Below are 26,375 nucleotides of genomic sequence, written 5' to 3'. Positions count from 1 at the left end.
AATTTAAACACACTGTCATCATACAGAGACCTAAATTGGATAATTTTTTTTATATTTTGAAAAATGTTTTTATTGGATTGATTCAAATTGTATATGGTGCAATTTGGTCTCTTGGCTCTCTTCCAACTCTGAGATTCTATGCTTCTTCCAATGTAAATCATCCTTCCAGTAGTGCAGTTTGCAAACATACATGCAAACATACATACTCAGAACTGAGGGCTATTTTGTATTTTTCTTAGGTTTCACAGGTTAGGTGCCCATGGTCAAAAAGTTCTACTTATCATTCTGCTGGTGATGAGTATTTCTGTACTTAGAAAGTATGGTTCTCCAACTTGACTTGTAAAAGCTGCCTCATTGTGAAATTGAGTTCAAAACCCTTTTCTTTGTGGTAGAACTTGACAGATCTTGTGGTCCACTGGCATGACCCTTGAGAAAACCTACATTTATCTTCTTGTCACCTCAGTAAGCAAGACTTATTGGGCTTCATGGGATTCTCTAGGTTATAGGATTTAGAAGGATTTCTTTAAATAGATTTTGGCAAACATCTTTGAAAAATACTTTGGAGAGTTTATAGAGCTGCTCAGTTTTTAAAGAGAAATTGATTTGCTGCTTTATTTAAAAAATTTATTAATTTCCTCAGACCAAGCACATATGTATGAGAGTGAGGTGGGGAGGATTAAGTTGTTGCTTTCTGTTGAAAAGCCAAGAATTTTTCTGCTTCATCAACACAAACAGCCTTACCTCATTCTCCAATATTAAAGAAAGCATAGGTACCCTTAAAGTTATTGAATGTGTGTGTTATGTTTTCCCTCCTTTGCCTTTTCCCCCATGTTGTTGTCTCATGGTTTCTAAAAGCCTCAAAGCTTTGACTTGGAAAAGGTGATTAAACTCAAAGGTATATGGGGCCTAATTTAAGGCTAAATGTAAAAAATAAAGTTTTTTCCATTTCTGCTACAAGTCCATGTGTTGCTTTATAATAGTCGATTGTAGCTGTCAGCAGAGCATTAGGATTTCCTTTTATTATCCATTTCAGAGGATTGATTAGGAAATTTGAGTATGGAGTAATGAAACTCCCTTTCCGCAAAAAAAAAAAAAAAAAACCCCAAAACAACCATGTAGCAATTTATACCTCTAGTGTATCAAGAGTCATCTTGTTCACATATTTTAATTTTGTTTTGGAAGTTTCCTAGACCCAGAAGAAAACAAGGCGCTATTCTTTAGACATAAGTGATGAGTTATTACCTTTTATTCCTGGCTTTTCCTCTTCCATCTTGCCTAGCTCTGGTCCTGCCTGCCCTTCTCTTAGTGATTAAGTTAACATTTCAAATCCAATATTGAATAATATGGATGATAATGGGCATCCTTGTTTCCCCCCTGATCTTACTGGGAAAGCTTCTAGCTTATCTTCATTACATAAAATGCTTGCTGATGGTTTTAGATAGATACTATTTACCTCCCTTTATTCCTATTCTCTTTTATGTTTTTAATATGAATGGGTATATATTTTTCAAAAACTTTTCCCAAATCTATTGAGATAATCATATGATTTCTGTTAGTTTTCTAATTTATACAGTCTAATGTATTGATAGTTTTTTTTTTTTTTTTTAATATTGAACCAACACTGCATTCCAGGTATAGCTCCCGCTGGTCATAGTATATTATTCTTGAGATAAATTGCTGTAAACTCTTTGCTAATATTTTACTTAAAATTTTTGCATCAATAATTCATTAGGAAAATTCATCTATGATTTTCTTTCTCTGTTATGGCTCTTCCTGGTTTAAGTATTGGCACCATATTTGTGTCATAAGAGGAAATTGGTAGAACTCCATCTTTTTTTCCAAATAGTTTTTATAATATTGAAATGAATTGGTTTTTAAATATTTGGTCGAACTGACTTCTAAATCCATCTAATGTAGGAAATCTTTTTTTTCCCCTTAGAGAGTAAATATTTTATTTCCTCTTCTTTTAATTCACGAAATTTTTATTTTTTGCAAATATTCATCCATTTCACTTAGATTGTCAGATTTATTTATTGTTTTAATTCACTTGTCTACTTATTTATTCATTTATACAGTTGAAAAAAATAGCTGCTGATTATTGCTTTAATTTCCTTTTCATTGGTGGTGAATTCATCATTTTCATTTTTGATACTAGTAATTTGATTTTCTTTTTCTTTAAAAAATGAAATTAACCAAAGGCTAACTATTTTATTGTTATTAATTTAATATTGTTATTAATTTAATAGCTTTCTACTTATAATTTTATTAATATTTCCTTTAATTTTCATAATTTCTAATTTGGTATTTAAAATTTGTCTTCTAGCTTTTTAGTTGCATGTTCAGTTTATTGACTAGGTCTTTGTCTATTTTATTCATGTAAACATTTAGAGATATAAAATTTCCCCTAAAAACTGCTTTGTCTATATTCCATAGATTTGAATGTTTGTTGTCCCAATATTGTCATTCTCTCTGATGAAATTATTGTTTCTTTGTTTTGTTGTTTGTTTCTTTAAGGTTATGCTATTTAACTTTAAATTAATTTTTTTTTTGATTGTTGTTTGGTTCATTACCTCCCTCAATTTGCCCTGCCTTCTCTCAGGTCCCTCTTATTTTCTTTCCTCTTTCTCCTCCTATTTCTGTCCTTCCTTCTGTCAGTCTTCACATTTTCTTTGCTTCCAGAATATCATATTTTATGCTTTCTGATCCTTTAATGCAGAAGCAGTTAAATCCTGTGTCATCCTAACTTGGCTTCTTCATATTTGAATTGTTTCTGACAGTTTGCAGTATTTTCTTTATGATGTAATAATTCTAGAATTTTGCTGCACTATTACTTGGAGTTTTTATTTTGAAATCTCTTTCAGGAGGTGATCAGTGGATTCTTTCAGTTACTATTTTATCCTTTGGTTTTAGGGTATCAGGACAGTTTTTTCTTGATAATTCAGACTTGAGGGAAACTCATTCTGAGTACATCTCATGTTTCAGTACAATGCTATGTTTTTACATTAAGTTTTGGAAGCCAAGTTATCAGGTAAGCAATTTGACAAGCTTTTTCTTATCGGTGCAAAAGCATCAAGCTTAATTTAGGCTAGTCAACCAATAACTGCTTTACTGGGAAGAACCCAAGTGTCTCCTATTTGCTTTCAAGGAGTCAGGAGCACATTTTAAAGTATCACATAACAGTAAATTTAATCGGGTATGGTCCTATACACGGGGAGCCATTAATTTACGTGGTATTTTTAAAACCAGCCATCAGAGTGTTTTTCCTTTTCTAGGGCAAGGAAAGCTCTGATTCATGCATCTCAGAAGATACTCGTTGCTAGGAGATTCTCCTTTCTCTCTTAACGTTAATCTTTTTGTTTCTACACATTGAGTTAAAAGATGGGCCTTGCTCCTTTTTCATTTTCAAAAGTGCTGCTCTATTTTATTTGATCCATTTAGTTATTTCAAATTCTTCATTACTGTCATTAACTGGGCTTGCTTTATTGACTTATTGTTATGTTTGGCTCAGCTCTATACCCATCTGAGAATAAATGTCATTTTTATCTTAAGGAGATTATGATCTCATCTGGGAAGAGAGGATCATCAATACAGTGTAACAATAATGAAAATTTACTTAGTACTCTGATACAGAGTAACCTCAGGTCAAATCAGATATAGTTGAATGGATAATTTTAGCTAGTGTGGTTTAAAAAAAAAAAATCAATGCTTCATATACCCCTCCACTTTGTCTTTTTGGAGGATAGGGTAGGATGGAGGAATGTCTCTCTAAATCTTACATATATTAAATTAGTAAGCATTAATTGTTTAATTAATGGTTTCAGCCATCACTAATGATCCCAAATTAATAGCCCTACCTTTAGACTTTGCTCAGAGTTTGCTCTAGTTTCTTATTGCTTGCTAGTTAGATAACTTCATCTAGTTGTCCTGTTTATCAGAACTCCAAATTCAACAAGTCCAAATCAGAACTTCATTTTCTTTACCCCCAAACCTGCTCTCAAACTCTTTAACTTTCCTGGTTCTGTTAAGAGTGTCATTTTTCTCTCACTTTCTTAGACTTGTGGAATCATCTTTGGAATATACCTTGAATCATCTTTGACACTTTCCCCTTTTTTTATTCACACATCCAGTCTGTTGCCAAGTCCTATGTAATATTTTAAATATCTGTTCCTTCTTGAAAATTTCCATTGCTACTAGTGCAGTTTAGGAATACATTTCTTTTCTCTTCCAGGGGTCCTCAAACTTTTGAAATAGGGGGCCAGTTCACTGCCCCTCAGACTGTTGAAGGGTCGGACTATAGTAAAAACAAAAACTTTGTTTTGTGGGCCTTTAAATAAAGAAACTTCATAGCCCTGGGTGAGGGGGATAAACGTCCTCAGTTCTGCATCTGGCCCACGGGCCGTAGTTTGAGGACCCCTACTTAGACTATTGTAATAATTACTGGTCTTCTAGATTCTAGTTTATAAACACTCTACTTTTCTTTCCCCGACTGCTAAAGTTGTCTTTTTCTTGCACTAATCTTGAAGCCTTTTCATAATGTACTTTCTTCCATGTACTTTGTATTCCAGCCAAATTAGACCATTCTCTGTTCTTTAGTTTTTCTTTTGCCTTTGCTCAAATCTCAAATGGATGTTCCTTCACCTAGATTCCATTTGTGGAGGTCTTTCCATTTATTGAAGCCCCTTCCTTCCTTATTCTGGCATCTTTTTCTTTATAACTGTTGATTAATGGAATACAATCAAACTAAAGAAGTAGTTCCTCGTGGTGTGTTTGCATGCCATAAGGCATGTGCTCAGCCATCTCTTGTTCTGACTCATTGATAGTATCTTAATTGAAGATATCAGTGACACTGTGTTTACCAGAAGCAGAAAAGGCTAGTTAAAAGTGAATGACAGATTTTGGGTCCAAAAAGATCTAGCAAGACAAATTGGTGAGCTTCATTGAGGGGCACTCTGAGAAGTTCAATGAAGTCAAGAATATCTTGAGTTCATATTCAGCCTTGGACACTTGGTAGCCATCTGATCCTGAGCAAATCATTTAACCTCTGCATCTTTCCTTATCTGTAAAATGGGGACAGTAATAGCACCTAGCTCCCAGAATTGCTAATGAGGATCAAATGAGATATTTGTAAAGCATGATACATACTAGGCAACCATATAAATGTTAGCTATTATTATGATATTAAAGATGAACTCTGTTATTGGTGAAGTCCTTCCCATAGGGTTGCATAATAAACTGCATAAATATAGGAAATATAGCTAAATAGTGATTCATGTGAAAAAGTTCTTAGAGAGTTAATAGATTGTAAATTCTATGTGAATCAGAAGGGTGATTTTGTGGCCAAGACAGTTAAGACAATCGTAGGATGCATTTATTAATAATAAGTGCCCAGAAGAAGGAAGGTGATAGATTGTTGTATGGCTTACAGTGATGGTCAGACATCATCTGAACTATCAGTTCAAGGTGTGAGCACACACTTATATACCAGAAAACACCAAAAGAATGTTGATAAGGGTGGTAAAGAGTCTGGAAACTTATATCTTGTGAGGACTATTTTATTAGTTTAAAGAGACAGGTCATCTGACATGGGTGTCAGATCAACTGGCATTTATCAGCCCTGTACCATGTGGAGGAATTATGTTAAGGACTGAGAATACAAGGACAGACAAAAAGACAGCCTTTTTCCTCAAGAAGCTTATATTCTAATGGGAAAAGACTACATATTAAAAGAAGCTAAAAGGAGGGTGGGGAAGAGGGGAAGATTAACAGTCCTGGGTGAATTATAGGGAAAGTCCAAAAGAGTCTGAAGCATTAATCAGGAGAGAGATCAAGAGTGGCTAACTTGGGCATCCTTCTTAAAATTAGAGAATTTAGTCAACGAGAGGGAAGAGATTATAGGGGCCTAGGATACTTCTATTTAAATCTCATTTTAGGAAGCTTTTCCTCATCCCTCTTAAATATAGTGCCTTCCCTGTATTGATAATTTTCTGTTTACCCTGTATATAGCTTGTGTTGTGTATATATTTGTTATATGTATATATTTTGTATGTGGGTTATATTGTTTTCTTCACTAAATTGTGAGCTTCTTAAAGGTCTTTTGCCTCTTTTTGACTTCCTAGCACTTAGCACATGCTTAATATAGTTTTTGTTCAATAAATGCTTATTGACTGATTTTAGAAATTGAAGTCATATTATGTTTTCAAATATTTGAAAGACTGTCATAAGAAAGATCACTTCGGCGGCTTATGTTACTTGCTTCCAGAAATCCAAACTAGGACTAAGATCAGTAATAGATAGAAAATACCAAGAAGGGGATTTTGATTTAGTATAAAAAGATTTTTTTTTATACATGGAATAATTATTGCTTCTTGCTGTTGTGATTTTCCCTATTCCTGGAAGCAAACAGAGGTAGCAGCTAGATGACTATCATAGATACCATGGAGAAATTTCTTGCATAACTGAAGAACTGATTTTCAGTTTCTCTTCCAACTCAAAAGATTTGTTGATGATTGTGGGCAAATGAAATGAAAGCCACAAATAGAGCCACAATTTTATATTAGCATTTGAAGCTGTGCTTCTATAAGTTGCTAATATTTACAGCTCTGTGACCATAGGTTAAATCATTTAACTTCTCTAGGTTTCAGTTTCCTGGGTTTTAAAACACTGTGCCAGAGAAATGTCTGCTCCGCCAAATTCTGCTAGGCTGAAAAGGCTTCAAATATAGAGCTAAGAATGGGATGTGTGTCTGTTGTCCAAAGACCAGCTTAGCTAAGTTTAGAGATGCTTTCTACTAGGTTGGTTGCAAGGTGATGATGTTTTTGGCCACAATAATTCTTAGAAAAAAAAATCTGCTGGGTTACAAAGTGATTGTGGTTTATATTAGTTTAGAAACTATCCACAATGACAAAATGATAGACATTTAGATCACTGAAGAAAATGCTAGTTTGGACTTTATTGTTCAGTTGGGTCTGAGTCTTTGTGACCCTTTTTGGGGTTTTCTGGGTAAAGATCTAGGAGTGGTTTGCCATTTTCTTCTCAAGCTTATTTTTACAGGTAAGAAAGCTGAGACAAAGAGAGTTAAATAAAATACCTAATAAGTGTCTGAGGCTGGATTTGAATTAGGGCATTCTGATTCCAGATCCAGCATTCCATCCACTTAGCTATTCTTAAAAGTATGGATTCTACTATTTCTAAGGTGCTTTCCAATTTGAACATCTTAGGTCAGGTGTTTGGGCTATTTTTCTAATTGGAACTGGACCATCTTTTTCCTTGCCTTGCCTGACCTCTAGTGGAGGTGTCAATGACTATTGAAATGGACAAATGGTGAGAACCTTAATAATTGATTTCAATAATCAAGAGTTTATTTCTTCTTTCTCCTAGCCTAGTTTTGTGTCTAACTTTAATCTTTTGAATTTTCTGGTTCATGAGCTACTTAATGTATAACTTTTGTATGCTATCTTTTCCCCCCTCTTTTGGTATTATGCTTGAGATATTTTATATATCTACTTCAGAAGCATTTTTATAAAAAGTTGATTAACAGCTCAAAAAGCATCTATTAAGGTCTCTATATTAATGAAAAAAACATTTTTGACAAATAGCCTTATTTCAGTCCAGTGTCATGAAAAGAAATTTCTTTATAACCTGCCTTGGTCACATCCTTTCTGTGTTATGATGGTCCACTTTTCAATGCCCTGGGTAGCTCCAGGATTTGAAGGTATAGAACTGGTACCAATGTACTTTGATAGAAGGAATTTCTTCCTGTGATATCACAAGTATGATCTTACACCCTCTATTTTGTGTTGTTGTTTAAAATTTACTTCAGCTATCTTTTCCCCCCTCTTTTGGTATTATGCTTGAGATATTTTATATATCTACTTCAGAAGCATTTTTATAAAAAGTTGATTAACAGCTCAAAAAGCATCTATTAAGGTCTCTATATTAATGAAAAAAACATTTTTGACAAATAGCCTTATTTCAGTCCAGTGTCATGAAAAGAAATTTCTTTATAACCTGCCTTGGTCACATCCTTTCTGTGTTATGATGGTCCACTTTTCAATGCCCTGGGTAGCTCCAGGATTTGAAGGTATAGAACTGGTACCAATGTACTTTGATAGAAGGAATTTCTTCCTGTGATATCACAAGTATGATCTTACACCCTCTATTTTGTGTTGTTGTTTAAAATTTACTTCAGCTAACAATCTACTGGGACTTTTGTGACTATTTGGATTATTGTTCAGTCTTTTTAAAATTGAAAAAATACTTGCTTCACTTTGTTCAACAGTATAGCAAAGCAAGAAAATGGTTATGAACTTTGAAAACTGAAACCAGGTATCAATTTTATGAGACTAAATGAATAATGTTTTTTATTAGAAGATATAGTAAAAGCTGTTTTTTTAAAAATAATTTTAAAGTAATTAAAATGATGAATTTTACATTAGCCAGATTAGGAAATAAATTTTCTTTTTCTTTGGTCCAGCTATTTGAAATGAACAAGGTCTGACTTTATTTTGAGATGAGATTTTTAGATTTTTTTAGATTTTGAGGATGTGTTGGAAATCTGGCCAGGATCTTGTTTCACAAATTATGATTTTACTCTTGTGTATTCAATCTTCTCTTTTTTAATCAGCCTCAAATTATTCATTTCTCCCTCTGTTAAGAAAATCACCGTTTTGTTCCATCTTTGTCTTTTTATTTTATTGCCAAATTTCTTGAGAGGGTAATTTATACTTGCCTCTACTTCTTCCATCCTACTCAGTTCTTAGCTTCTTGCAATTTTGCTTCTAACCTCTACTGAAAATACTTTCTTTCTGAGTCATCAGTGACTCTTGTTACCTCATCTTTTCTTCAGGCTACATGCAGATTCTTTGATTTCTCAGCATTTGACATGCTGTAATACTCTCTCTCTTTTTGCTGCCCATGGTCTTATGCCTCGGCCCGCGAGGCAGAGTGTGTGGACCCTGGAAGAAAAGAGATAAGGGCAAGAGAGAGGGGACGCGCAAAATGGAGGCAAGTCAAATCCATCTGATCAAGCCTCATTTTAATGGGTGCAATAGTACAGATATATATAGCAGTAGAAAAGAAGGCAGGGTTGTTCAAACACAGTATAGGGTGGGGGTCCTAGACAAAGGGTTGGTATCCCGCCCAAGGATGAGCTGCTCAGATGTTTCTGGTGGCAGGAAGCTCTATGATGTGATTAGGGGATGCCTAGATATCTGCCTATTCAAAGTTAGGATGTGATTAGGAGATTCCTATTCAGGAAGTCTTTGGTATAATGTGATTAGGAGATTCATTCTATTCAAGGTTGGCCTTATATGGCTGTAGATTAGTGCTGGCTCCCCACAGTCTTAGTTATCTTTCTTCTTTTCTTCTGTTTTTACTGGTATGTATTTTTAATCTTACATCCTTGTCACCAAATCTTATTGATTCTTCCTCCTCCCTTTCTCCTGCCTCTGTACCTTCCTTTCAATTTCTATTGCTATTACATGGTTGAAGTCATTATTAACCTCATCACCTGTTATATGCGTAGCCTGCTGACTTGCACTTCCTGCCGCCAGTGTCTGATCATGTCCCATCCTTACCCAGAAAACTTCAGTAGTTTTCCACTTTTTCACATCATTGATATGGCATCTAGGGTCCTCTGTAATCTGACCTTTTCAGTATTTATCTCCCATGGCTTTTCCAACAAGTAACCCACATTGCAGCCAGATTTCAGTTCCCTAACTCCTCAGTGTCATTCTGTGGCTTTTCCACTTGAAGGTCTTATGATGCCCCTTCAAATAGCCTTCTCTTCTCCATTTGTCATAATTCTTTCCTAATGCTTTTCTTGTTCACATGCTGATTCTCTCATGAAAATAAACATTCCCTTTCAGGGACTCATTTCTTTGTCCTCTGTACTTCTGTTTATCTTACATTGCTTTCCACATTCTGCCTGGTATTACAACTACTTGTTCATCTTTAATATCCTTTTACAGGATTGTCAGCTCTTTCAGGGAGGAAAACTCACGTTCTTCCCCCACCCCCCATTTTTATACTCAGTAGCAAAGGCTAAGTAATGAAGTCCAAACTCCTAAGCATGACGTTCCAGGCTCTCAGCCTTATCTCCCATTACTTTTCAGTACTTTATGCTCCAACCCACAGAAGAATTTCCTGCTTTTGTTGCTTTGTCCATCCTGTTCTATTCCAGAATGTGCTTTTTCTTTAGTTTCCACCTAACTAATAATCTTTCCAGGTCCAACTTATACCTTGCATCCTTCTGTCACCCTAATCAAGTTGGATTATACTCCTCTCTTTTCATTGTAATTTTACCATTCTTATCTCTGTCTTATATTTTAGTTTCTTTAGATGTAAAATAAGATTGGATGACTTTTAAATCTCTTCCAGCTCTAGATCTGTGATCTTTTGAGTGACAAGAAGAGAAAAAGAAAAAAAAGTGGGGATAGGAGTTATCTCCCTACTAGAGTATGTCCCATTGTGTGGAGAATGTTCTTGGATCATTCTTATTCTTCACACTATTCTTCATGTAGTAGAATCAGAATCCAAGAAACAAGCATGATGTTAAACCTTGGTCTTATGTTGATCATTCGCTTTTTCCCTTACTTTCCATACTGATATCCATATCACTGCCTATTGTTATTCCAGATGAGCTTTCTGACCCTGCATATGATCAATGAAATTGTCTAGTCACTTCTGATTCTCTTGGGTATTAACATTTCCAAATTCTTATTGCACTGAAATTCAGTTACTATGACTTAAGAAGTGAAACAGGTAATGGTGGGTGAGTTACACAAAGGCAATTTGGAAAGGCTAGAACAATGAAATGTTCTTCCTTGCATTAGGTAGTAAAGTGTGCAATTTGTGGTTTAATTTTCAGGTTGAGTGAAGGTCTTTGTTCTTCCAGTGAATTGTGTTCAGTCTATTCCTTTGTGTTATTTAAATGTAAACTATAAGTAGTGAGGCCATTCCTTTTCTTTATTACCTGAAATTGAACATACTCTGGTCATTATGTTAGTTTAAAAAAAAAAGAAAAGAAACAACTGCACCCCCCCCCCCAAAAAAAAAAAAAAACATACCACCACAAACCCACTATTATTTTAAAATTAGAATCCTGGGATTTAGAGGCGAAAGTGTCTTTAGAGATCACTTAATGTTCCTTTTTTTTTCTTAAGGAATAGCTGTAATTCTTATCAGATGGGAAAAATGATTTAGTGATTAAAAACATGTAACTTGATAAAAATTAAAGATATATCTGATTTATCTTTTCACATGCAATTACATGAAATATTTTTTGAAGAAGATTCTGCTTGTTCAATTAGCATAGATCACAGCTCACAACCAGATTGTAAATTAGCAAAGGCACAATGTTACTAAATGTCAGGATGGGATTTGAATCCATTTTTTTCCCTTGGTCTTTTCCCATTATGTAGGTTCTTATAATTACTAGACTTTCATAACACATTTTAAAGTTGTCATTTTATCAACAAATTGTAGTATAGCCTCAAAGGACACTTTGCCTGTCTTGTCTTAAGTTACTTTAAAAGCCTCAAGAAACTTCATAGGAACTATGAAAACTCTTGTTGCAAAGGAGGATGTTTTCCCTATCGTTGTAGACTACATCTGTTTTGCTGTGATTTGTTTTTCCTGGGGAAAGAATGCTGAATAATGAAAGTTTAACATTAGCACGGACTACCTCTAAGTTCACTTCACTCAGTAAAGAAATAGTGCTGAAGACTTTGTTCAAATATCAGTTTTGTTACTTGAAGGAAAGAAATAGTGCTGAAGACTTTGGGTTCAAATATCAGTTTTGTTACTTGCCTTGCACATAATTTTTCCCTCTATGGACTTCAGTTATTGTTCTAATAGGAGGTCTTACATTAGATAATTTCAAAGGACCTTTTCAGCTTGAAATTTTTTGGCATTGTATGGGACCATTTGAGGAAGACAATATATTAGAAATAGCTCTAAATTGAAAGTCAGGAGACTAGCATTCTAGACCTGGTTTTGTCACTAAACAACCAGCTGGATAAGTCATTTTATCTCCCTTGACTTCAGTTTCCTTATTAGTAAAAACAGAGGGATGGTTCCATGTTATATTTATAATTCAGTCTAATTCTGCCATACTATGAATCTGTGATTATTGTTATCTTAATTAAAAGAACATTATGGTGTACTAATGTACCACTTTAGTGCTTTTTTGGGGCACTTGAATTCACACTTTTTGATTGCTATGTCAGCCATGGTATTCTTATTTGACAACTGAAGAAATGGACTAGATAACATTGAAAAAACATAGAATCTGTGATTCTGTTAATATTCTATCAAATTAGAGCAGCCTTTGAGTATAGGCTGAATAACAGGCTTTCTCGTATCATAAGTCCAGACTAACTTGAGAGTTACGTCTTTGATGATTGGTCATCAGGTGATGATTTGAGGCACCTGATGACCAGATGGAGGCTCACCATAACTAATAACTAATTAAGTTATCCAGTAAAGCATCAGGCATTGCCATGCAAATCATGGCACTCATACTAATGAAAGTATGTTAAGGAGGTATAAAGGTAAAGGCATCTAGGTGACATGATTGGAAGAGTGCTGGACTTGGAATCAGGAAGTTTTGAATCTTGCCTTTGACACAGAAGTTGTAGGAACCTGGGCAAGTCACATAACCTTTATGTGTTTGTTTCCTCAGATGTAAAATGGGGATAATAATAGCACTCCCCTCTCAGTTTATATGAGACTATAGGTATATTATGAGATATTTGTATAAATTATCAGGAGCTTACAAACCTTAAGCATTATGTAAGTGCTGGATATCATCATCATCATCATCATCACTTATTTTCAGAGTTGTAAGGCATCTTTGAGTTCATCTGGCTCAATTCCTAATCTTGAAGATGATGTGTCTTGCCCAGAATTAGCTAGAAGTAAATGGTAGAGCTGGGATTTAAATTCAGTTCTTCTGACTCCACGTGTAGCATGGTAATAATATTCCCAAGACCAAACAATAATCATAAACTCATGTTTACATAAGACCTTACATAAGTAAGGTAGAATATAAGCTCTTGAGAGCAAGGGCTATTATTTTTTCTTTTTTGTACTGAGAACAATGTTTTGCACTTAAGTGAATCTTCATTGTTGAGTTGAATGAATAAATTAAAAACACCTCCCACACCTACCCACCCACTCACATCATTTACTAAACACTTAATATAGTTCTCTTAATTCCAAAACCAATGTTCTTTACTATAGCCACACATTTATATATTATATACATCTTCATATCCATATACATATGTGTGCCATAAATATGTACATATACATATATGTGCAATTTTATTTTAAAGTTCATTTTAATGAACTTGGAATTCTAATTTTATTATTGCTGTTATAATTTCATTGAGGTGAAATTGTACTGATAAATAATTTTATTTAAATGTTTTATTCTATTTTTATTTGTTTATTTATTTGAAAGAAGTAGTGTTGGAGAAATTATAGTCTTAATTTCTTGTCTTTGGTGTGGAAATTCTTATGTATGATAGAGTCTTTAGGTCTGTTCTTAATAAGTATCAATATTAGAAAACAGCCCCTCAGTATGTGCTTAGTTTGGAATATCTATTATCCTTTCCTTCCTTCCCTCCATATTCATTTCACATTTCTTGAAAAGGGTAGTCTCCTCACCACTTTGTATTGCCATTATTTATTTCTCTTTAAGATCAGAAGCTTCTCTGTTAGAGGAGATTTGAATAAAAGGAAACACCTGGTACTCTGGGTTTTTTTGTTTTCATTAAATGTCAGCAGTTGAGTTTGTGTCTATTTCTCAGATTTAAGCAAGGTATAGATTGTAGATTATACAATATACCTTGTAGATTCTGTGACTGTCCTTCCTTGGAATTCATGGTAAATAAAAACTGTTTTCCATTGGTAAAGTATTGTCCAAAGTGATCTAGAGATATGTATAGTTAAGATCGAGTTTTATTCCCTTTCTCTATGCCAACAGTCAGAAATATTACCCTGTGCTGTGATCAAAGAAAAATGCAAAACAGTGCATTCTCAGATGTTGTTTTTCTGTGTAATCTACAGGAACCTCCTGAAAATGCTTTTCCCCACCATTGTAAACATTTAAGCATGGTTTCCAATGGAAATTAGTTGATGATCTCAGAAATTTTCCTTAGAAGCATCCCACTCCATTGTTTCCAAAGGGCTACAAATTTCTTGAATTTGTGTCAGAGCAGATGCCTATCTGCTTTTACATCTGAAAGTTAACATTTCTAGCAGAACTTGAGAAGGATTCTTTATTATGTGGACTTAGATTTGGGGGAAGGGCATGAATTCTGTTCCCATTTGCCTTTTGCTATTTTGCTGTTTGAGTTGCTCTTGATATATTTTGTTTGCTTGGAGCTATGGTGATGGATGCCATGGTGGGAGGTAGTGAAAGATATGGAAAGAGACCCAAGTTTTAATTCCAGTTTTGCCACTAAACCACCTATTTCCAACTGACTTAATTCTCTGGGCCTTAATTATCTCATCTATAAAAATGAGTAGGTTGAATGAGACAATCTCTAAGGTCCTCCCAAGCGGTATGTTCCATGAATCTTTTATAAAAGAAATGTGATGGGGATTTCTATTCTTTTTTCATCTTAATACAAAATACAGTTTCTTATAATGCTTGTTATGCTTCTATTTAGGAAGTGAAATGGATCAAGTCCAAATACCTGTATGTTAGGTTCACCATATCCCATAAATAAAAAAAGGCTATTGCCCTCATGAATCAGATTCTTTGGACCTCTAGCTCCTTTGTAGTTAGGGACAAAATTCCTAATTGCTGTCTCCTTCTACAAGGGGGAGCTACTTTTCTCCCTCTCTCTTCCTTTGTCCCTGATTTATATTGCCTCCCCTCAGCCAGAGTACTTGTCTACAGGATCTCTTTGCTTTACCCAGCAGGGGAGAAAGTATGTGTGTGACCTGCAGTAGGACATGGCAGGAAGACTGATTCCATGCGTAATGGAATGCACTGGCTGACTTCATAACCGTTTTCCCTAATGGGCTCGAGTACAAACTGCTTTTTGTAAAATCAGACATGGCTGAACTAGCCATGAAAGTGTCATTTGGCCCTGGACAAAATCCCCAGGAGTGCCAGTTGAATCCTGCTGGGCAGAGTCCAACAATCCAGTTACACAGCTGTTAATGAAGTCTCAATTATTTCTGACATTTAACTTGTTCAAGTCTCTGCTTTCTTGTATGATCACAGGGCTGTTATCCTGGAGATTAGAGGCAGCCCTGGCAGAGTGGATAAATGACTGGCCTGGGAATTATCAAGACTTGAATTCAAGTCCTATATCTGACATCTAGAAGATCACAAGCAGATTGCTTAATCTATTAGTGCCCTACACAGCTCCTTATAAATTACAGGGGAGTTCCACTCTGCATCCATGGAGGGAGTTTTTGCACCAATGAAAACATAATGATCTGTTTAGACACCATGACCACAGGTGTTTGTTTGCTTGGCTGTTGGCTGTTTTTGTTGAGTTCTTGATAGCCTATTTCAGTTAAAAACCAAACCAAAACTAAAACCAAAACATTCTGAAACTCATATAATGGAAAGAATGTTCTTGGAACCATGGAACTTCAACATTTAAAAGGAACAGTACTAGTCATATAGTCAGACTCCTCTTAGCTGTATATGCCTCTTTGGAACTCTATCTCATATAGACTATATTGTATATTCTATATAGACTTTACAGCTCTATATCATTTATTATATAGAATAGCAGAACTTTACTGGAGCTAATTTGGACTAACCTGAGCTAACTGTTAAATATTTAGTGTAAACATGTTTATCTCAGAAATTGGCAAATGACATGAAGCAGGACTTGATAGTATTTTATTGGTTGTTTAGGCTTAAGAAAGTATCAAGAAAATGTTAATAATGTAGATTAAATTTTAAAGTGTGCCATTTGGACTTAATTTTTTTTTAAAGCTAGTTGTTGGGGCAGCTGTATGGGACAGGGGATAGAGCATTGGCCCAGAAGTCAGGAATTCAAATTCAGTCTCAGATACTTATAAACTGTGTCACCCTTGGTAATCATTTAACTCCCATTACCACCCCCCCCCCCCCCCCAAAAAAAAAAAGCTGGTTAGTAAACATTAGTCAGCATACTCGTGCATAGTAAGCACTTGGTAAATATTTACTGAATAAATGACTTTTATAGATGTGGAAACTATGGTTCAGAGAGATTATGTGAAAAGCCAAGAAAATTAAGGTAATAATCCTGTTGTGTTCTGTCCTGGTCAAATCTGATTTTAAATGTTACATTCAGCAAAGAAAGGAAATTGTTAATTTAGAACACATGGAGGAAAACATTATTTTTTGTCCTTCATGCTCAAAGAGTATCATAGATTAGAACGGTGATATCATTACTTGCAAGTGAATTGGATGTTCTGTGCAAAGCCACCAGCCTCATTCTCTCCTTCAGAGCCATCTGAATCCATAGGCAAGATAATTGGAAATGACCCTGGGTACAGTGGGAGACCTTGGCCTTTTTAAGCCAAGGTCTTTCCCAGGCCTCACCCATTTAGTGATTTAAGGTTAGGTAAAAATTAGGCAAAGAATGGCTTCTTTTCCCTAGTTTAAAAAAACAAAACAAAACAAAAAACAATCTGGGAGGGGAACAGCTGGATGCAGCTGAAGAGGAACAGGGATAGCAGCCTTATTCTCCTCCTTTGTAGTTCCTAATCTCCCTTCCCCCTTGTAGCTTCCTTCCTCTGTGTTTCTTTCCAATATGGTAGCTTCCTCCCTCTTTACACATGTGGGGAGCCTATGTGATTGTATATAGAGGGGACACAGTCTTCCACTCTCAGAAATCCAAGACTAGGTAATTCCATTTAGTAAAACCACATGCAAAAAATAGAAGTTTCAGAGGTCATTTTGTCTAAAGAAAAGTAGGTGTACTCTTCCAGGTACACCTACCAGTGAGGGGGCTCATTCTTAATAGTATGAACTCTACCTGGCGTCAGTCTACATGGAGGGTTGATGAGGCTGTTTTTGGAAATGTATGAAGGAGGGATTATTACTTTTTCCTTAATGAAATTGGCAAAAAGTTTTTTAATTGGCTGCTAAGCTAGAAATGAGTGTGCATACAAATGGCTTCAACAGAAAAGAATCTTTTTTCCTTGGCGAGAAGGCACAACTCCTATGGGCTTCCAGATGGGACTGTAGGCCCTTTTCCCTACCCAAGTACCATGTGTCTGTGAACACATGGCACTTTTGTTTGCTCTGTCTCCATTGTGTTTATTATTTTTCTAGTCTTACATAAATAAATATCAGAGATGAATTAGACCAGATTACAACCTTGTGAACTTTGAAAAATAAGAATAATTTGAGATCCAGTAAACGGAGTGTTAATAGAATCTTTCAATAACTGCAACAGCCAAAGGCGCTGAGGGATCTGAGGAGACTGTGAAATAGACAGGTGACCTGTTGGATCCAGTCTACCAGTGGATTATTCCTAGAGCAAAGATAGAATATGCTAGGAAAGAACTCATCCATTGACTATGTTGCACCCAGAAGTGAATTTAGCGGGGAAAAGGTTTCGTAGCATTTACTTTCCTGAGTTCACTTTCCATAAGACACAGGTATGTGGAGGATGGAGGATGCTTTTGATTTGTGAAATTGTTGTACTTTGGTCCTGTGAGGACTGGTATATTGCTAGATCTTGCTGATAGAACAATTGACCAGTAATGACTTACCTGTGTTCCAGGTACTCAATACTGGTTTAATTAATCAATTTCATTAGGTAAGAATTGCAAGGTTCTCCTGATCATAATCAGTTTGGTAAGCTTCATCTAAATCATTACAATGTCCTTCTGATTGCTAAAAGTCAGGGTTGCTCACTGACTGACTTCTTCTACTATATTCTCTGTGAATTCATGAAGAAACAGCAGATATAAGTAAATATCCAGAGCTCTGGGCAATCAGGGCATTCATCATGTACTCCCTCATGCCATTGACTCATCCTTATGCAAGAGATTGAAGGCCTGAAGAATCTTCATGCTTGTACACTTTTTTTTGTAGTAATCTGTCTAACTTGTGATCCTTTGAGTGCTTTTTTTTTTTGTGTGCCTCACCCACAATCTTTTCACAGGTCTTTGATATCCTTTCACATTAAATATCTCCTTTAAAAAAAAACTAATTTTTATTAACTAGTTATAAATTATATTAAGAAGATGTCAACTAATGATTGATATTGAGAGGGAATATACCAGATAGATCATAAGTAATAGGATTAAAAAAAATTACCCCAACTTTTCAATGGCTATAATTGTAAAGGGAGAGATAATTAGCCATATTCTAGGTGCTTAGCCTGTTAATGCAAATGTGAGTTGGGAGAATAATCCTAGGGATTTTGCCACAAGTTTCTACAGTTAACATTAATCAATCAATCAATCAATTAATTAGCAGATGTTTAAGAGTGTAATAGCTTGCTTTGTTTTTGAGTTCTTCATGCCTTGTGCTCTTCCATCAAAGACTGGATTCACACTCGTCCAGATTGTTGTGTTCTAGTATTGCAAATCCAAATCTGAGGCACGACAGTCCCTGTGATTGAGACTAAATAGTGCTTTGCAAATGCAATGAGCCCAGAGTGCAAAATCTACTCATTTTTGTTTAGTTATTTCAGTCATGTCTGACTCTTTATGACCCCATCTGAGGTATTCTTGGTAGCATCCTAGAGTAGGTTCTCATTTCCTTCTCCAACTCATTTAACAGATGAGGAAACTGAGACAAACTAGGTTAAAGAGACTTGCTCAGGGTCACACAGCTATAAAGGGTTTGAGGCTGGATTTGAACTTAGAAAGTTGTTTTCCCTATTCCAGGCCCAGCCTTCTGTATACCATGGTGCCACCTAGAGCCCAAATCTACTTACTACGTTTTGATAAACATGGGGCCAAGTTGTGAAAGCATATACAAGTATGTTTTATGTGTTCTTGAGGCTAGAAGAGGTCCATTGTCTGTTTTGTTCCTCATCCTTACAGCTCATGTAATTCAGATAGTGAGTAGACTACTTTACTAAAAACAATTAGTCAATTCAAATAAATTTTTCACTGCTTTGAAATTTTAAAAGAAATGTGCTAGATGTATGTATTGGGAAGAGGGTAAAAGGAGAGAGAAACTGGAGAGGAAGGGAGGAAAGTAGTAAAGGGCTAAATAGTATATTGAAAGAAAAAACGCCAAGAAACAAAATTTCTGGGTAATAATCAATTTATTAATTAGGTTATTGATCAATTAATAATTGATGGTCAGTAATTTCAGTAACCAATGACAAAACTATGGAGACCCAGAAAACTTTTTTAAAGGAATGCTCTGACAAGTGAAAATCAGCCTTTGGTGGACATTTAATGAAGAGGCAGGGTACAAGTGAAAGATATTCTAAGGGCCTCTGAAGATAAGTTGAAGGAAATAGGCTTGAAAAATGGAAAACTTATTAGAAGTGGGAAGGGAACAATAGCTATCTATAATTATTTGAAGGTCTGTGCCTTGGAAGATGAATTAGTTCTTTTGGGCCCCAGAAAGCAGAATTAGAATCAGTGGGTAGAAAGTGCAAAAGGGCATAGTTGGGCTTGACATTGGGAAAGATTTCAAAATCTTTGGAGTAATTCATAAGGAGAATGGACATTTATTAAGACCTCTTAAGAGGAGATCCTGAAACAAAACCTAAACAGCCAGCCATCTGACATATTATAAAAGAAATGTTTTTTTTTTTTTTTCCCCCCAAGTATGGCTTTAGCTAGATGACCTTCAGAAATTCCCTCTAATGCTGAAATGAATGATTCTGGGAATCTAAGGCTATTGAAGCCCAGTGTGGTCCTATTTTCATTTTATAGACAATCTTGATATAATATGTGGCTTAATGATTAGCATTTTTGCTTTTTGTAATATGCTGATAACTTCCTGGAAGGGTTGTGGTGAATAGAAAGAACCCCCCCTAGGGTTTTTTTTTTTTTTTTGGTTTGTTTTTTGGGTCTGACTCTGATTGTCTTTTCAGAAGTTGAGTTTTCTACTTGAATACCTGGGGATAAAATAGGGATTCTCCTCTAAACTTCCCAATGGTGTCGCTTGTTTGGTGGAGAATTCTGATGGGCTGAAGGAATACAAGCATTTTTTCTCCCCAGGGAAAGATGATGAACAAAATGCTAAGAGAAAGGTAGCAAGTTCAGTCCAATTGATTTACTTTTGAAGAGACTTCCACATTTTAGTGGTTTTAGTGGTTAGCTTTTTTAGTTTGTATTCAAGAGGATATCTAGATTCTGTTCCTTGAAAATAATGATACTGCCTTGAACTTAGAAGCAAAACCTACATTTATGAAGTATTGATAGTTATGATGTTGTTCTTCCTTCTCTGAAACAAGAAAAGCATCATTTTGTTTACGGATTGTATTTTGCAAAGTTCTTTCCTCACTAGTGAATTCACTAAACATTTATTAAATAGTTGCTATGTGCCAGACGCTGTGATTGGCAAAGGACAAACATAGGCCTGTTGCAATCTGGCTTTTGCTCCTCATTCTCAACCAGTCCTTCCCTGCCATTGAAACTGTTCTCAACAAGTTCACCAGTGTCTAAATCAGTGCTCAAATCTAGTTATCTTTTCTCTGTTCTACCCCTCCTGGGCCTCTTGGTAGCTTTTGACCCCATTGATCAACTCTCTACTTGATGATTTCATCTCCCTGGGCTTCTTCAATTAAGTTCATTCTGTCCAATCCTTCCTCCCTTCCCTCTCTTTGATCTTTGTCCATTTCTTGCAGCAGTGGTTGAATTTAAATTAGGTTGTAAACTCATTTATATAATTATACATTTTGAATGTTTCAAACTAATCTGAAGAGTAATCTATTTACTTTAACCGTTTTCTTTCTTTCCCATACTGCTTTCTCTCCAGTCATATTTCTCTATTGACCTCTTCCCTTTTTGGTTTGTTAACCCCTAAATAATCCTAATTGTCTTTGTCTTTTTTTTTTTTTTTGTCCTCCCTCCTTCCCTCCCTTCTTCCCTTTCTTCCTTCCTTTCCTTCCTCCCTTCCTTCCTTTCTTTCCTCACTTCTTTTTTCTTCTTTCCCTTCCTTCTCTCCTTCCCTCCTTTCCTTTTTCTCTCCTCCCCCCTTCTTTCAGATTCCTAACTATGATCAACTTAATCATTAGGAAATCTTACATTTACTATAATATTGATTCTCAGTTTTGCAATTGTTAATTTTTTTCTTATTTTGTTTCTTTAAAGATTTGAACATGGAATTCAACCCTTCAGACCATCCTCGGGCCAGCACAATATTCCTCAGTAAATCTCAGACTGATGGTAAGTTATTATTTATGTCTCTTTCCTCTTTTAAATGGCATTGTAGGCAATTGACCTTCATTGAAGTTCTGCCTTTTGTTTTGATTTGCGAGGTCACACAGTAATTTCCAGGATCTTTATTGTATTGGCTTTGATATTTGCCTCTAGTAGAGGAGGAGTGGACTTTAAATTATAATCCTTGCTCCTCATTCTTGAGAGAAGTATTCCAATCCTTCCAGTTCTTCCAAATTGTAGAGAGACATGTTTCAATCCACATTTTTATGATGTCTCTTGGACATGTGTTTTTTTTGGAGGCTGTAGCTTCCTTCCCCTAAGAATATATCTGGCTTAGGTCTAACAGTATCATTATGTAGACTCCATGAGAAAAGAAAATGCTAAAAACAAATGTTCCCTAGTTTGCACTGATTCAATTACAGGAATAGGTATGCTCTTGTTGCATAGTAATAACAATAACAAGACAGTGATGATGATGATGATTAGCATTTATGTAATACTTTAAGATTTGCGAAGCATTTCATAAATAAATAATGTCTTATTTGTTCTTTCAACAGCCCTGGGAAGTAGGTGCTATTATTATCTCCTTATTATATAGAAAAGGGAAATTGAGACAGAGAGAAGTTAAATGCCTTGCCTAGGATCTCACAGCTAGGAAATGTAGAAGTCCAGTTTTGAACTTAGATGTTCATGACTCCAGGTCAAACCCTGATCTCTATCCACTGTGCCTTCTAGCTGCTCAGACTTTAAGAAAGTCTATCACAAAAGCCATCTTGCTCATCTTGATCAATGGATCAAGTTCCATCTTGCTACTCTGCTTGCCCTATGCTATCTGGGGGGAAAAACTTATATAACAAAACTAAAATAGAAATGAGTTTATTAAAAGTTGATGAGATAATAGAGAGAATGCTTAAGCAGGGGATGTTTATTAGTTAACTTAACACATTAGATTGAAACACATGGATCTTCAAAAAACTCCTTCTGAGACTCTGCTTAATTAAATAAACTGGGAAAAACTTTGAGTACTGGACCGGTTTAGGCAATAGTCTAAATGGGTTTCAGATTTGACATTTAATCTAAAGGATTAAAGCCTTTTGTAAGATTTGTTAGATAATGATGTTGTATATGGTTTCTTTGTGAAGGGGTATGAATTATCATTATGTTAATTTATTGTTCATGACCTCTATCCAGATGGATCACTTTCTTGAACTTGATGGTTTAATTTCAGTGCCTGTAAGAATTCATGTGATTACATTTGAAGAGTCTAATCCCTCTAATGCAAATTGTAACTCCCTTTGTCTAGACCTTAATTTATAGCCTTCATGAGATGACATAGCCCAAAATATTAATTGCTTTATGATTAGTCATTTGGCAGTGTTTCTCTATGAGCTTATCCAGGGTAATCCTCAAATAAAATAAACAGTCTGTTGAACTTTCCAGTTTAATGAAGCTATACAGAACTTTTTGCTCCATTGGTAGTAGGTGTTTAGACTTTAAGATTTGACCCAGGCTCTGCCCATCCCCGGAGGACTGGGCACTTTCATGACTGGTGCACCTATCCTGGGCGGTGCTAGCTGACTGGTGGCTTCCCCAGTGCCCTGGGACATCTACTGGCTCTTTATTATCTACCAGGCCACCATTTCCCCCTTCCCCACTCCTCCTCCCTTTGCAGTTTTGGAGCCACAATCAAATGAATTCTTTGCCCCTGGAAGGGGTTTTTCAATATGCTCTTCCATGGCACCACTCACCATTTCATTTCTTGGTCACTACTGTAAGTATCGTCTCTTCCGTCAGACTGTAAGCTCTTGGAGAGTAAAGACTGTCTTTGCTTTTGTATTTATACATCCTGTTCTCAGTGCTGTGCTTGTTATATAGTAAGCACTCATTAGATGCTTTTCATTTATTCATTCATTCATCTTACCCTTGTCAGGTATACTGCAAGGAAGACTTTGGGTATCATATGGTTCATTTTATTCATAACAAATAAGAATGTGCTGAGAGCTTGAAAGAAATCATTATGACCCAAAAAGAAAATGAGTACATTGTGCCTGTTCTTTTTGTCCAATTTTTCTTTTAGTTTTCAAGGGGGAACTATACTTGTGAAGGAACTTTTAAGTCTATGTAATAAAGGAGAGGAAGCTTTTGTTCTCTAGTTCTAGTGAAATTGGAGGTGTCAGAGGATTTGGGATGGCTGGAAAATTTGGGCCAGTGAAAAATATGAAGGTTAAAAGAAATTTGTATAAGTCCTATGAATTCCGTAAGTGAAAATAATGAGAAGGTTTGCTTAATTTCTTTGACTTTTGTTCTGGGATCCAAGCAGGGGTGTATGGGTAAACATTAACCACCAGTTTTGGGGGAAAATATATTTTCATGACACTTAAGTTTAATCTGCATTTAAAATTTTTTAAAATAATAATTTATTTCCCCCAATTCCATGTTAAAACATATTTTTATAAATTTAAAAATATTTTAAAAGTTTTGAGTTTCAAATTCTGTCCCTCCTTTCTCCCTCTTCGCCTTTCTCCCCCTGCTTCCTTACCTCAAGTGTAAGAATGATAGAAATCAAATCCTATTCTTGAGAACTCCCAAGTTCATAATGTCAGCGTGGTCATCCCAAGGAGAAGCTGCATTAGGGAAAATATGTGGATGTCCTTTACCAAGGCTTTTTTTTTTTTTTTTTTTTTTTTGTATTGACCAGATCCAGAAACTGAATCATAAAGTTGTATGGCTAGGGAAGGCAGTTGAGGGTCTCAAAACAGAACAGATTGAAAATTATTGACTAGAGTTCATTTGGACAGGTTTCCATTGTGAGATTCCTTATATGTGTACTATTATATATACATTCTCTTGATCTCTCTGTCTTCATATTCTTTGGTTTCGAGATGCTTCTGTCTTTTTCTCTTTTATTATTCTGATACAAAAGACATTTTAAAAGTAGGAGAAAATTTTTTTCATTTTCTTCAGTTTTCCTTTCTGTGGAACCTAATGTTCTTTCTCTTCTTTGCATCTTAATGGCATCTTTTCATAATTCATAATAGGTTTGTAATTAGAAATTAACTCTTTAACCTATCATGGAGTCATTTGGAGACTTTATATCTATATAATAAATCTGCACCCAATATTCTTTTACCAGTAATAAAAACTTAGTTCTTGGCAATGGTCTAGGTTTTTGTCATCAATGAACTGTCATTTTTAAGTGCTTTCTATGTGCCATATATTGTGTTATGTTCTGGGGACCTAAAGAAAAGCAAAAGACAGTCCCCATTCTCTTTTTTTAAAATAAGTTTTTATTGACAGAACCCATGCCAGGGTAATTTTTTACATTATCCCTTGCACTCACTTCTATTCCGATTTTTCCCCTCCCCCAGATGGCAAGCAGTCCTATACATATGTTAAATAGGTCACAGTATATCTTAGATACAATATATGTGTGCAGAACCAAACAGTTCTCTTGTTGCACAAGGAGAATTGGATTCAGAAGGTTAAAAATAACCTGGGAAGAAAGACAAAAATGCAAACCGTTTACATTCATTTCCCAGTGTTATTTCTTTGGGTGTAGCTGCTTCTGTCCATCCTTGATCAATTGAAACTGAATTAGATATTCTCTTTGTCGAAGAAATCCACTTCCATCAGAATACATCCTCATACAGTATTGTTGTTGAGGTATATAATGATCTCCTGGTTCTGCTCATTTCACTCAGCATCAGTTCATGTAACTCTCTCCAAGCCTCTCTGTATTCATCCTGCTGGTCGTTTCTTACAGAACAATAATATTCCATAACATTCATATACCACAATTTACCCAACCATTCTCCAATTGATGGGCATCCATTCACTTTCCAGCTTCTAGCCACTACAAACAGGGCTGCCACAAACATTTTGGCACATATAGGTCCCTTTCCCTTCTTTAGTATCTCTTTGGGGTATAAGCCCAGTAGTAGCACTGCTGGATCAAAGGGTATGCACAGTTTGATAACTTTTTGAGCATAGTTCCAAATTGCTCTCCAGAATGGCTGGACAGTCCCTATTCTCAATGAGAACATAGCGTAATGGAGGAGGTGTCATACATATAGTTATATGCAAACAAAATATAGACAGAGTAAGTTGCAGATGATCTCAAAGGGAAGGTGCTAAGATTAAGGAAGCTTATAGAAAGTGGAACTTTAGTTGAGATTTAAAGAAAAGGAGAGATGACGGTGGAAAACATTCCAGGCACGTGGCCCAGTCAGGGAAAATGAGAGATGGAGATGGTATATGGTTGGAAAGGAACAAGAATAGAGGTCAGTGTCACTGGCTTGAAGAATGGCATATTGAGTAGGAATTATGAGGTGTAATAAGACTGGGAATGTCCAGGGGATCAGGTTATGAATGACATGAAAAGATAAAGGATTTTATATTGGATATTGGAGGCAATAGGGAGCTATTGAAGCTTATTGAACCTAAGGTGGTGACATGATCAGACCTTGTATTTTAGGAAAATCAATTGGAGAACAAGGTTGAGGATGGGTGAAAGAGGGAAAGAATTGAGGCAAGAAGATTAATGAGCAGGCTGTTGCAGTTGTCAGGCTGAGGTGATAGTGCTCATAACAGGATGGTGGCCGTGTTTTGGACCCCCATCCTTAATGATAATATATATATACGTATTCATATTTAATTATATCTATATATATGAATATAATAAATTAATAGGACTGATTTAGATTAGATCTGTAAGTCATTGGTGCTTTCTTGAAGTGGAGCTATTAAACTTCTTTTTATCTTAGATATCAGAAAAGCTGGCTGTGCTTGGAGACTTTATCTCTGCATTCATAACTAGATGGGAAACCCCTGCACAACAGGATGTTAATAGTCTCTTCACCATGATGGTTTATCTGATCAGACCTTTCTTGCTAGATGTAATTAGTTAGATATTTTATGCAAAGCTAGAGTGATTTTTCTCTGCAACCCTTGTTATTAGCAAACAGATGTTATGACCCATTTAAAAAGAAAGACATTTCTATGCTCAGGATGTGTATTCTGCTTGGGAAGGGATAGACCACTTTTTTTACTTA

At 35.5% G+C, this 26,375-nt stretch overlaps 1 protein-coding gene across 7 annotated transcripts in view; it reads left to right on the top strand.

The window, feature by feature from the left end:
- Positions 1–26,375, top strand: part of CCNY (cyclin Y) — a 260,199-nt gene that overhangs the window by 164,483 nt on the left and 69,341 nt on the right. For all 7 annotated transcript variants that reach the window (XM_012551213.3, XM_012551212.3, XM_031939652.1 and 4 more), the window contains one exon: positions 21,256–21,330. In XM_012551213.3, the coding sequence (XP_012406667.1) occupies positions 21,256–21,330 (75 nt within the window). The remainder of the gene's footprint in view (positions 1–21,255; positions 21,331–26,375) is intronic.

This window comes from Sarcophilus harrisii, chromosome 5 (genome assembly GCF_902635505.1).
Source record: "Sarcophilus harrisii chromosome 5, mSarHar1.11, whole genome shotgun sequence".
In the NCBI taxonomy this organism is placed as follows: Eukaryota; Metazoa; Chordata; class Mammalia; order Dasyuromorphia; family Dasyuridae; genus Sarcophilus; species Sarcophilus harrisii.
This window is presented reverse-complemented; position numbering and strand designations above follow the sequence as displayed.